This window comes from Corythoichthys intestinalis, chromosome 19, assembly GCF_030265065.1.
Source record: "Corythoichthys intestinalis isolate RoL2023-P3 chromosome 19, ASM3026506v1, whole genome shotgun sequence".
NCBI lineage: Eukaryota > Metazoa > Chordata > Actinopteri > Syngnathiformes > Syngnathidae > Corythoichthys > Corythoichthys intestinalis.
The window spans coordinates 9,524,563-9,537,192 of record NC_080413.1 but is presented as its reverse complement, the minus strand read 5'-3'; the positions used below and the strand labels follow the sequence as shown (position 1 = coordinate 9,537,192).

The 12,630-nt window shown below is 37.8% G+C and overlaps 2 protein-coding genes across 4 annotated transcripts in view; both read left to right on the top strand.

Annotated features, from left to right (window-relative positions):
* The first annotated feature begins 506 nt into the window (after positions 1 to 506).
* On the top strand, positions 507 to 5,654 carry ubxn2a (UBX domain protein 2A). 3 transcript variants are annotated; one of them, XM_057822003.1, is made up of 7 exons: positions 507 to 625; positions 903 to 956; positions 1,193 to 1,295; positions 1,477 to 1,586; positions 1,662 to 1,799; positions 3,428 to 3,589; positions 5,226 to 5,651. In XM_057822003.1, exons 2-7 carry the CDS (start codon positions 922 to 924, stop codon positions 5,404 to 5,406), a joined length of 729 nt encoding a protein of 242 aa, XP_057677986.1. In that variant the 5' UTR covers positions 507 to 625; positions 903 to 921; the 3' UTR covers positions 5,407 to 5,651. The 3 variants fall into 3 exon arrangements, with proteins under 3 accessions (XP_057677986.1, XP_057677988.1, XP_057677987.1); XM_057822005.1 differs by having other exon boundaries at positions 584 to 665; positions 5,226 to 5,654; XM_057822004.1 differs by having other exon boundaries at positions 596 to 729; positions 5,226 to 5,654.
* An 886-nt stretch (positions 5,655 to 6,540) lies between these two features.
* mfsd2b (MFSD2 lysolipid transporter B, sphingolipid) overlaps positions 6,541 to 12,630 on the top strand; it is a 58,301-nt gene continuing 52,211 nt past the window's right edge. The window contains exon 1 of the mRNA XM_057822002.1: positions 6,541 to 7,061. The gene's annotated coding sequence lies outside the window, so the exon portion shown is untranslated. The remainder of the gene's footprint in view (positions 7,062 to 12,630) is intronic.

The following is a 12,630-nucleotide window of genomic DNA, read 5'->3' as shown; positions in this document are numbered from 1 at the left end:
AGGTTTGCAGGCTTTATTCCATTTCTTTACAATTTGATGGGAGGAGAAACTCGTTTGCTCAGTGGAAGGTCGACTCGTATAAGGAAGTATAATACACTGATGGGCAGCGTGGACTCATATTTTGACCTGTTTAAAAACGTGCCGTCCAAATGATAATAAATTTGGACGGGAATTCGCTAAGTTATTTTGGTTTTGAAAATGATTTTTTTTCTGGGTTCTTTGAATGCACAGGTGAAACTTCAGTACCTTTAGCGAGGTTAAGAACCACTGTTCTAATGGATGTGTTAGGTAATTATTTTGTTAGTACAGCATGTACTGGATTTATTGGTGAGGAATACCTCTAAACTATTGTCTATTTCACTTGTTTAGTTCTGTTTCTGCATTCTGAATCTTTACTTATATTTCCAAAACATTTTTTAACTATTCTATTACAATTCTCCTTTTGACTCACACACATCTTGAATTTTCAAGAGGTTGACAACAGTTGAACAGAAAATCTTCCGACACCTACGACCAATTTACGGCAGGTGGTATTGACGTCAGAGAGCTGCTGCCGTAAACTAGTATAGTACATAGCCGCAGATGTTTTAGCCACTGATTAGCCATCGAAAACACGCACGGACTGGTAAACTATTCGTTTACCTTAATTACCCCATTTTTAAATGGTGTTTTGCAAATTTTTGTATCTGTACAGTGCTGTTTTTATTTTGTTACGTCATTCGTGCCCACGTACGTTATTAATGATAGCCTACGATGTTGAATTATCAAACACAGCTTTTAAAATATTCATCTTTATATAGTTTTAAACCGCTCAATACACTTACCCGTGACAAGATAAATGACGTAGTGAATCAAATTATTATTATTAGTTTTAGTTTTTAGTCTTTTTACTTTGTTTTCAGATGGAAAACACAAGACGACATGATACACAATGACACTGAGGACGACGAGAATTGGTAACGTAAAACCTTATTGTCGTGAATATCCTGTACATAATTAGTTATTTAGCATTTTTGTTAATACTGTACCAGTTCAAAGTTTAAAAACACATCTCATGTTGTTGAATGGAAATGTGCAGTAAAACCTTGTAACCTAACGTGTCCAATTTATTTAAAAAAAAAAAAAAAAAAAAAGGACCGTAAGGTGTAACAATATATTGTTTTATCACATGAATGTGTTAAATTGTTGCCAGCGACGACAATGAAGAGGAGGCGCCAATGAGGTGCAGCTTTTCTGTAGAAGACCTCCTGGATGAAGTGGAGAAGATTTGTTATGACGCCTCAGGAACATCTAAGGTCAGAAATCAAGAATTGTTGGATTTGTTTTAGCCGTATATTTATCAGGGAATAACGAGCCACCAAAAATCTCTTATGACAAAATTCGTTTTTGCCGTATTTTTAAAACAAATGATGGTTTTTAAGTTGTTGATGTGAACAAGTCTGCACATGAGCAGTGCATTCATGTGTTTGTCACCAGGTGGAGATGGTGGTGCGCCTCTGGAAGGATGGCTTCACCGTCAATGACCAAGAGTTTCGCAGCTACTCCATCCCTGCAAACCAAGAGTTCCTGGATGCTATTAAAAGAGGGTGAGTTTTATTTTATGTGCGTGTGCTCAATTTATCAAGTAAATATTCTTATGTGTGTCGTGATCTTCAATGCAGGGAACTTCCGGCAGAGTGGGAGAGCCGAGCTGAGGAGGAGGAGCTGGAAGTCAATGTGGAGGATCTGACGGAGGAAGAGTACGTTCCCAGAAAGAAAGTTTTTCACCCTTTCAGTGGGCGAGGATACCGACTTGGCAGGTGAGGGGGCGTTTAAGGGGAAATACAAAGATTTCCAGTAAATGACCTTTTAAAATTTCACAAAGAAATTTTAGATGAGAAGGAGGCTTTCATAATGAAAAGGGGGCTTTCATAATCATTACACATAACATTTAATTGAATTCAGAAGTGTTAATCCAAAAAAGGCCATATTGTGTTGAAACAGGCAGTGAGAAAAATATCGGCTTGAAAGTCACTTTAAAAACGAATATTAATTTGTATCTTCAATACATTCACTGTGCTCAAAACCCAAGGTATAGAATTTACTGTATTTTAGTGCCGCAACGATTAATCTACCCGAGTATTTGATTAGAAAAAAAATATTCTAATTAAATTTTGCTGCCTCGAGTATTCGTTTAATTGAAGTGGCATTGTAAGGGTTTGTTTTGAAAGTGTTTGCCTTTAGTTTTTTTTTATTTTGGTAGATACACTGCCCTCTAGTCTGGCTCATTTCACATGGCTGAATCCAGCTGCTCCCTGTTAAGACCAACATAGGGTTAAGTTTTTGTTGGAGCTAATGTTTTTTTTTGATGCATTCGTAATTTAGTTTAAAGGTATATTTAGCCGTTTTTTGTGGGAATGTGTGTTTGAAATATTTGTGAAGAGCATTGTAAAAAAAGTTGGCATTTTAAAGCATTTAAATTAGCGGACTTTTGCTATGTAAGCTTGCCAGTTGATCTTTTGTTGTACATATATCCTCACTTATTTATTTTTTTATACCGTTTGAGCCTCAGGTCAGGTATTTTAATTTTTTATGTTCCTTATCCGATTTCTCGATTATTCGAACTAACTAGTACATCGATTAATGGACTAATAAAATAATCGATAGCTGCAGGCCTACTGTATTTTATTATTATTTTTAATTTTATAGTCTAATTTTATCCCTCAAGTATGTTGATGGAAGTGCCATTAATTCATTTTCAATATATTTTTATAAACAAAATATTAGTCCTCAATTTTAATTTCATATGTATAAATACTAACTTTAAAAAATATATATATTATTTTTTAAACAAATAAAAATTCAAGTTTGATCAACGTGGCCTTATTATGGTCTTTTTTAAACATTTTTTTATTTGTGTTGTTTACATTTGAATAAATAGCCATTTTCAATATTTAAAAAGGCTGATTTTAGCCTATAAACGTTCCAATTATTTTCATGTCATCTATACTAGTGATTCTAAAATTGTAGTACGTTGGCTCCTTCTAGTGGTATGTAAACCAAATAACAATCGTGTTACATGTTCAGATTGTGTTTAAAATTGGGTTTCAAACTTTCTGAAATCACTATAGTAAATATTTTATTTACATTTTACTTCTATTATCTTTTAATGATACAGTTTCGTTCCATTTTTTATGAAATATTTGTTTATTTCTTTTCAAACATTTAATTATAGTACTTGGAGAAACGAGTGATGTAGTACTGCTATTCTATTTTCTGCCACGAGATGTCACTAGCAATCCAAGCTTTCAAAGCAGGTCATGGTACCACCCTGACGAGCTGCAAAAGAGCACCGAATTCATTTTCTCCTCCCGCCATCATCATCTGCATTAAAGCCTGAGATTTAATCTGCCCTCTGCTTAATCTGCGGTCTGTGTGGCTGCTGCAGCGTGGCGCCCCGAGTGGTGGCCCGCTCGCCGTCGGTGCACGAGGACGGCGAATCTCCCCCCATCCCCATGGTAACCCTGGACCACACCCTGCCCGTCACCTCTCTGCAGCTGTGGTTGGCCGACGGCCGCAGGCTGGTACAGCGCTTCAACCTATCCCATCGGTGCGTATTGTAATCACAAACAAACCAAAAAAAATGTTAATCTGTGAGTTTGTCTTAATCTCCAGACGACCAAAAAAAAAAAAAACAGAATCCTACTCGACTAGATTATGTAATGTTAGTCTGCCACGCTAAACATAATCTGAGATGGAGCGCATCCATCAAATCGCAGCAAAGGGGTGCGTTGCGTAACCCCCGATGCAGCGTTTATGTAACAGGGTCGAGGAGCTCAAGGATGGAGAGAGATCCCGACCTTCGCGGTCCTCCGGTGAGAGCAGGAGACCACCGGCGCTCATGAAAAATAGAGACCTCACCTAGCTCAAATGGGGAGAAAGAACAAGACAAGCATTCACTTTTTTTCCCCTGCCTAGGAAATATTCCAGGTCCATAATCCAATCATCCAAAATTGTATCAGTTGTAGCAATCATACAAGTGTAAAAAATAAATTAACTCCTGTATCTAGTAGTACTATTTTATTTTTGTGTGTCTCTAAAAATATGACTTTCAGGGTTTAAAATGACCAGTTGTTACATTATAACTTTTATCCTCCTAATGTTATTATTCATGGTAGTTTTAAATTTTTCTGTGAAAATGTTTTTTAAAATTATTTTTCTTGTGAAATTGTAAGTTGTTCTTATAGAATTCTGACATTTTTTCATTAACTTCCTCCTCTAACAATGTGACTTTTTATTCCCACAAAATGATTTTTTTAGAAAACATTCTAACATATCTCATGAGATTTAACATTTCTCTTGAATTTATGTATCTCGTTGAATTTAACCCTTTTAACCGATATTGTCAAACTCGTAAACAATTCCGAAATATGCGGTATATTAATGATAAATGCAACAACTTCAAGGTTTTCCAAAATAAGATGAGAACTATTTCAGCTGAAGTTATAAAAAATAAAAGTCCCATATAAATAATATAAATTGAAATTAGCCAAACTGTCCATAATTAAATAAAAGGAATCATTCACAATTAAATCACTTTTACAGTAGTTACCTCAACGAGCCACGAAGGGGCGACCAAAGCATTGCAAATACAGGCACGCAATCATAGGACATGTCAATGCATTGACAATTCCTAAGATGCTTTTTGCTTGGCTTTTGCACAGACTTTTGTGTTTTATTACTTTTATAGTTTTCTTAGTGCCCATTTCTTCCTGGTAATGTTGTAGTTATATGTAATGAGTTTATAATTCATTGTTTTTCAATCATTTATTGCTCAGTTAATTTTTGCAGCATGAATGCATATGGTCTGCTCACATACCAAATCCCAAGCATCTTATTTTAGGTTGTTTTACGGTAAATAAGCATGATGTTGTTCTAGACTCTGAGCAGGCCTTGGTCAAAAAATGATTGCTACATTCATTATGAAGGCTAGATGTATATAGGTCTATAACATATAGGAAAAAAATGGAAAATGAATTTCGCCTTTATTCAATATCATTTTAAAATGTTGTTATTCGTCGTTATTATTGGCTGCCCGGTAATATCGAACAACTCCTAATTTAGATCAATCTCCTGTGTAGTCAAACGTCATACTTAAGGGGCATTCTCATTTGAAGCCTCTCGTGCCTTGGTGTCCAACATGTTTACAACCATTTATCCACTAACTCCTATTTTCCTCCTCTCAGGATCATGGACGTTCATGATTTTGTGTCACGTTGCCAGAGGAGTTGCCCGCCTTTTGTGCTCACCACGTCGCTTCCTGTGCGGGAGCTCAACAATCAGGAGCTGAGCCTCGAAGCGGCGGACTTGGCTAACGCCGTCATCGTCCAACGGCCCCTCAACACGCATGCGCCCTTCGTGCCATAATCAACTTTCACCTTTCACTTCAGATGCATAAGTGACATACAATTAACAAGCATCTTCACCTAAGACGGCACCAAAACAAACTGTCTTCCCAAACTGTGATCTCCATTTTTATGCACTTTTTAAAAGCCGGACACTGCTTGCATTTTGAGGTTTACAATGAATGTCTGCCTTGGTTTTCAAATGTCTACTCATTTTTGAATGTATCATGTTATGTGCCTGCATCATTTCCATCCAATACATGTTAAAATATAATAATGATAAGCTTAAGTGTTTTGTTGTTGTTGTTGTTATCACGTTTACTCTTCAGTTTTTTTGGGGGGTGAGCACATCAACAAAAATGGTGGCAAATTTGGGAAGCCTTCTCCAACGGCTTTAATTGGTTGACGAGGACACCACTATCCTTTGAGTTTTGCTGGGTCAGTTTGACCCAAGGAGTGGGCAAGTGTCAACAAATTATTAAAAATAAAGCCCAGACTCACTGGCTGCCATTGACTGCGATAGACTTCCGATCCACTGTCAAAATGGGTCGCCGTCACCGTCAATGGCAATGAGAGTTAAATGTGTCAGAAACTGAATTTTGTAAAACTTGCAATCTAATTTTGAACTTGTGCCATGTTCACTAACCATCATTAAGACTAGCAAAACCCGTTTAATACCAAAAAATACCTTTTTTTTTTTTTTTTTTTTTTTTCTTTTAACAAGTGAGTAAATATCCTAATAAAAAATAACCCCACTAATATTAGTCAATTTTTTTCTTTTATCCCCTACAATAGTTATCGGTGGTTTAAATACCGGACATGTTTCAGCGAACACTTTCGCCTTCATCAGAGAGTCACTGTTGTTGGTGTGACGCGTCTTAATCAGCTGATGGATGAAGGTGTGACTCACCTGTCAGATTGACAGGCGAGTCACGCCCTATGCTGACCATTCTTTCTCCCAGGATGCTGGTCTTGGTAGTAGAGTGCATGTACGCCCCCTCCCCCCTGTTGATAGTCCTCTGGCCCTGCTGTTCTCAATGGCCTCCCTGATCCAGCGCTGATATTTCGGGGGGTGTACATGCTCTCTACTACCTGGACCAGCGTCCTGGAAGAGTGACTGGTCAGCAGAGGTTGTGACTCACCTGTCAATCTAACAGGTGAGTCACACCAACATTAGTGACTCTGATGAATGCGGAAGTGTTCGCCGAAACATGTCAGGTATTTAAACCACCTATAACTATTGTCTTGGATAAAAGAAAAATTGGACTAATATACGTGTAGACAAAATGAATTAATTACAACTAACCCCACTAATATTTTCACTGCAAAATATGCGTTATAATGTTTCATGAATACAAATAAACTATTCAAAATAGCATCAAAATGGGCCAATATGAATATAAAGAGCCATGTCTTAACATTCAGGTACCAAATGGTGGGCATGTGCCGATTAGCGGTTTCAAGGTATACCGAGGTATGAAAACGTCGAGGTTTCAAAACCACAAAATTTTTCTGTCATACTGTCCCTAAGGTATTAGCTAAATCCCTCGCAGCTGTAAGGCTCAACCCTCCCCCACCGGTTGTTGATTAGTGTCAGTGAGTCAGCTGTGCCACATGATGGCTAGACAAGGTGAAACTCCTGAACTTTTTCCCCCATCGAAGAAAACGGAATTGCTGGTATGGGAATACTTCTGCTACAGAAAAGTTATAGACGGCCGCGCTTTAGAGGAGGAGGGCCAACCAACATGTAAAACATGTTTGCGGAGGGTGGCTGCCGAGGAGGCAATACCTTCAATATATTTTGCATTTATTCAAAATTAAAGGTTAGTAAATACTGTCATGAACGTTTCCCACCAGCTAAGACAGTTAACTCTAGCGTGTTTAGTGTGTCAAGCAGTGGGAAAAACGTGTTTTTTTCCCTCTGGCAACTGTCTGTCTTCAGAAAGAGAGTGTGTGTGTAAAATGTAAACATGATACGAGTTATACACGTGCTTTTTATGAAAAATAATTCAATTATTTTTTTCTCTGATAATAACGTTGAGCTGTGGCTGTGTTTTTGGCATTCATTTCTGCATTCATTTCAATTTTATTGAGAATTTTTTAAAAATTCAATTTATTTTAGCTTAATGATGTTATGGTGTTATACTTATATAGCGCTTTTCCACCTTCGCAATATACTTATGTTCTAATTTTCTCATATGTTTTGAAAAATAAAAATCCTGTTCGATGGAAAAAACCCAGATATCTCAAAGTAACACATTTTAGAGCTGTAATAATTGCATACCGTGATACCGTGAAACCGTGATATTTTGGCTTGAGGTTATCACACCGTCAGAATACCATACTGCCACATGCCAAGGTAGTACCCAAAAGTTGTAGTTACTTAGAGTTGTCGGATAATGACTTTTAAACCGATAGTTGATATCCCGATATTATCCAACTCCAAAAATCCGATACAGATATATGTGGTCATGGACTTAATATATTATGGGTAACTGTGTTGTGAAGCCCCACTAGATGCTTTAGTAATAATAAATGTAACAACTTCAAGGCTTTCCAAATAAATATTCTGTGAAAAATAAGAGAACAATGTCAACTGAAGTAATGAAAAAAGTGCCTATATTTCACCACTATATTGGTGAAATCCCTCTGCTCGGATAGCAAATTCTAAGTATCTTAATTTGGAGACATCGAATGTTCAGCAAGCATAACTGCTGTGCTAAGCTGTGACCAGCCCTTGTGCAAAGGCAGACATACATTCACTTTGAAGGCAACATGCATATTGGCCCCAAACTACGGTGGCCGAGAGGTGTCAGGTGAAATGCAAAATCCAAACACTTTGTAAATAGAAAAAAGCGCAAAGCCCAATTGCAAACGCTTTGCTAAAGAAAAAAAGCACGAATGCAAACTGCCACAACACGATCCCCGATTCCTAAAGCGCGATTGCAAATTGGCAAAAGCATGAACCCCAATTGCCACAAAACGACAGCAAATAGCTCGCAGCACGACAGCAAAATCATGCAACACAACAGCAAAATCACACAGCACGACGGAAAGAGGATGACGCGGAACACTTTGTATATTGCTATATGTGCTTTGTGATCATCTCTACAGACCTCCATGAAGTTGACCCCCCCCCCATTAGACGTAAATATATATATAAAAATGATATCCATTGTTTTTGCTGTAAAAGTTTTGTTTGTGCTGCTTTCGTTTTGGAGATATTTACAAATATTTTATAGGTAAATCTAATTTCAGCTAGGTTTTGTAGATGCAGTATAATGCCTGTATTGACATATTAATTTCGAGTGGTGACGTCCCTCGTAGCTTTTCCTTAGTTTAGCTCCCGCGGCTCATGAAGGGTACCAACTCTTTGAATAACGAAGGGTCTCTTAACAACTCGCATGAACGTAGCACAAACAATGGCAACACTTTGAGACCATTTTGCAGTAAATGAGGGGCTTAGAGTGACGTCATCACTCGAAATTAATATCTCAAGCCCCCCAATTTACTGCAAAATGAAACCAAATTTGTTTGTATTATGACCGCGCTAGTTGTTGGGACACCCCTCTGATATTGATCGATTCGGAACGCTCCATTAGCCGCGGGAGCTAAACTAAGGAAAAGTTTCGAGTGACGTCACCACTCTAAATTGATATCGCAATAAAAGCATAACACTGTATCTACAAAACCGTTGCAGCACAAACGATTGACATAATTTTTATGTGTGAATGTTAATAATGTAAATGCCATCTTGAGGATTTATTGTCATAATAAACAAATACAGTACTTATGTACTGTATGTTGAATGTATATATTCGTCCGAGTTTTATCCATTTTTTTCTTAATGCATTGCCAAAATGTATATGATCGGGAAAAATTATCGGGAATGATTGGAATTGAATCAGGAGCAAAAAAAAAAAAGCAATCGGATCGGGAAATATCGGGATTGGCAGATACTCAAACTAAAACGATCGGGATCGAATCGGGAGCAAAAAAAACATGATCGGAACAACCCTACTCATAACTATCGCTTAATTGTATTTTTTTTGTTACTGTTGCATTTTTCCCGATATGTTAGATGATAAATAATCGATCCAATCAAGGAAAAATTGAAAAATAACATTTAAAAGGGTAACTATATGAAAAAGAAAATCTTGTTGTCTGCGATTTCTGCATCGCGACCCTTGTTATATCACCATGTTTCACCGATAAAATAAAAAAATCTTGTACTGCGAGCCATTTGCTGTCGTGTTGTGGCAGTTGGGGTTCGTGCTTTTGCCAATTTGCAATCGCGCTTTAGGAATTGGGGATCGTGTTTTGGCAGTTTGCATTCATGCTTTATTCTTTTGCAAAGCGTCTGCAAATGGGGTTCGTGCTTTTTTTCTATTTGCAAAGTGTTTGGACTTTGCATTTCGCCTGACACCTCTCGGCTACCGTACAAAACTGATCATGAAAAACCAACGTCGATAATATCCGATATCATTTTAACATGCTTTTATCTGGAACTCTAGTTGTAGTCTACCATTAGTGATCAGCCACAGTCTTCACAGATACAAAGGGCCAAATGATAATGCCCGAGTACCAAGGGCTATTTGTGCCCTATCATATTAATATTATCATTCCAAATATTGCATGTTCCAATTTTACCGGAAATGACTAGCACAGAGTGATGATACAGTCTGTACGGGTTTGGCCAATATTGAGGATGTTTCGTCGTCCGTATCAAAAACGCTAGCATCGGAGTGGGGGTTGTACTCATGTTCCCTGCTTGAAAGAGGAATCTTGTAAGCATGGACTGCTTCCCCTACACCCTCGTTCTTTCCCGGCGTTCTCCTGGGCCGAGCGGCATTATCCGTCGTCAATATTTTAAAGCCGGCAGAGCAGCATGCGCACGAGACAGGATTAGTGGATGTGAATGGTCAAGGTCAGGACAGAGGCAGTGTTGCGAGAATCCTAATTTTCCTGACTTTTACACTGATGCATTTACAGAATTGCAACCTGAATTTTTGTGAGTTAAGAGGACAAACGAGGAAGAGGAGGTTCTGGAGAAAGGGAAGAAAAAGCAAGCACGTTTGTGCTACATATTTCATAAGTGAAAGCATGCAGGGAATTACTTTCAACTTTCCAACCTTTCATTTAGCTTCTTCCCTTTCATGGATTGTAGGAAGCATGCTGGCATTAATGCGAATCATATGGCGGACGGATCACTTGTGTGCTTCTCAGGCAAAGTAGGGATTTAGCATGACGTTTTTCTGCTATTACGCACAATTTGCAGCATTAGCAGGTCATATTTACTGAAATTAAAAAGCTATTCCAACCAAAACCACCTAAATGTGTCAAAGTACATATTAACATTGGACTTCCTCTTAATAACTTCACCCAATTTTAATCTCTATTGATCTTCCATTGAATTTTTGGAAGGCTGCAGTCATTTGAAAAAATGTACTCAGTTATTTGGAACTCAATGAAAGGATACATTCATGCCAAGTTACTTTTAATGAATCACAATTCTGCCGAAATGAATGCTGATGCACTGTGGGAACACTGTGGCCAGTTTCTTCTCACAAAACACACGCCTGTCCAAAACTGAATGACTGACAGTGACGTGAAGCCAAACCTCATTGTTTCCATTCCACCTGCAACTACTTAATTGCAGGTACCTGGTACAAGTCAGTCGGGTCGGAATGTCGCCGTCTAGGGATGGTCAAAAAGTATCAATACTGGATTGTCAACTGCAGGTTAGGCAGGAATGTAGTCTGTAATGTATGGCAGACGTGGTGTTATGTGACAATTGCTTTTTGAGAGAGACTTTTTGGACTTCCGTCTTGCACAACCAGCGCCTTGGAAATGTGACTGTCATGTTGTGAGCCATTGGTGATGACAGCTACTTTGAACTGGCTTGACTGATTCTTCACCAATAATCACATAGGGAGGTCACAGGGTTATTTGTTTACAGGACACATAGTTAGATACACCTCAAATTAGGCATGTGAACTAAATTTAGCCCACTAAAATGATTGTAAAATAGAGGGATGTCCCGAACGCATATTTTTGCACCCGAGTCCAAGTCACCTGAATTTGAGAATCTGCCAATACCAAGTCCCAATCCAAGATCGGGATTTATTTATATGTTTTTTGTTCCAAACATGTTACAGCATTGTATTGTTTACAGTACTTCCTCTCCTACTTTTTCCGAGAGTGTTGCGGAATATGAAACATATATATTTTTGTGCTAGCTAGTGTTAACTAGTTATGAAGTAGGCTAACTTGTTGATAAATAGTAGAAAAAAGTCAAAAAAGACACACACACAAGATACTATATGAAGATAATACTAACACGTATTAGCTCTTGCTGTGTAAAATAATCTTCCCAGGGGGTGACACATCTGATATAGCTACACCAGTGGTTCTTAACCTTGGTAAAGCTACCGAACCCCAAGAAGTTTCACATGTGCATTCACCAAACACTTCAGAATTGGATAACAAAGCAAATTTTAAAAATAAATTCTAAACCTGATACATAGACTTCATAATATATTGACGGGACACGGAGCGTTGGGCCGATTAGTAGGAGGCCTGTATTGTTGGCATGGCCGTCAAAGCTGACTGAGTGAAAACACAGACAGAGCTTTCTCCATTGAAAATTCTTGTGAATAAATGCTTAAATCCCTGAATTCTTTATATATATGGACATAAAACAGTCTCGACCCTTGGTTAAAAGCAAAAAAAACATGCAGTCAGCATTTATTTTACGTAAATATCGCGAACTATGATGCTAGTCAGTAAGCAAATGTAGCGGCCGCCGTACGAAATCAAAGAGCTTTTTCCGTTGAAAATTCTTTTGAATAAATGCTTAAATCCCTGAATTCTTTATAGATATGGACATAAAACTGTCTCGATTCTTGGTTAAAAGCAAAAAACATGCAGTTAGCATTTATTTTACGTAAATATCGCGAACTATGATGCTAGCAACTAAGCAAATGTAGCGGCCGGCTTATGAAAACAAAGAGCTTTTTCTGTTGAAATTTCTTGTGAATAAATGCTTAAATCCCTGAATCCTTTATTGATATGGACGTAAAACAGTCTCGAATCTTGGTTAAAAGCAAAAAAACGTGCACTAATTCCTCTCATTGATTTTTTTTTCACGTTTCAAAATGCATGCATGGTACGAAAAATATAATAATTACCTGGAATCCTCAAACAAATCACTCCTGAGACAATCCTTCCTGTTTGTATGCGGTAC

Bases quoted from the DNA above. Each gene is read 5' to 3' on its own strand.
- ubxn2a (XM_057822005.1), top strand. From the start codon at position 922: ATGATACACAATGACACTGAGGACGACGAGAATTG. The intron at 1,296-1,476 runs GTCAGAAATCAA...GTTTGTCACCAG, and splicing joins ACGCCTCAGGAACATCTAAG to GTGGAGATGGTGGTGCGCCT. The intron at 1,800-3,427 runs GTGAGGGGGCGT...TGGCTGCTGCAG, and splicing joins CGAGGATACCGACTTGGCAG to CGTGGCGCCCCGAGTGGTGG.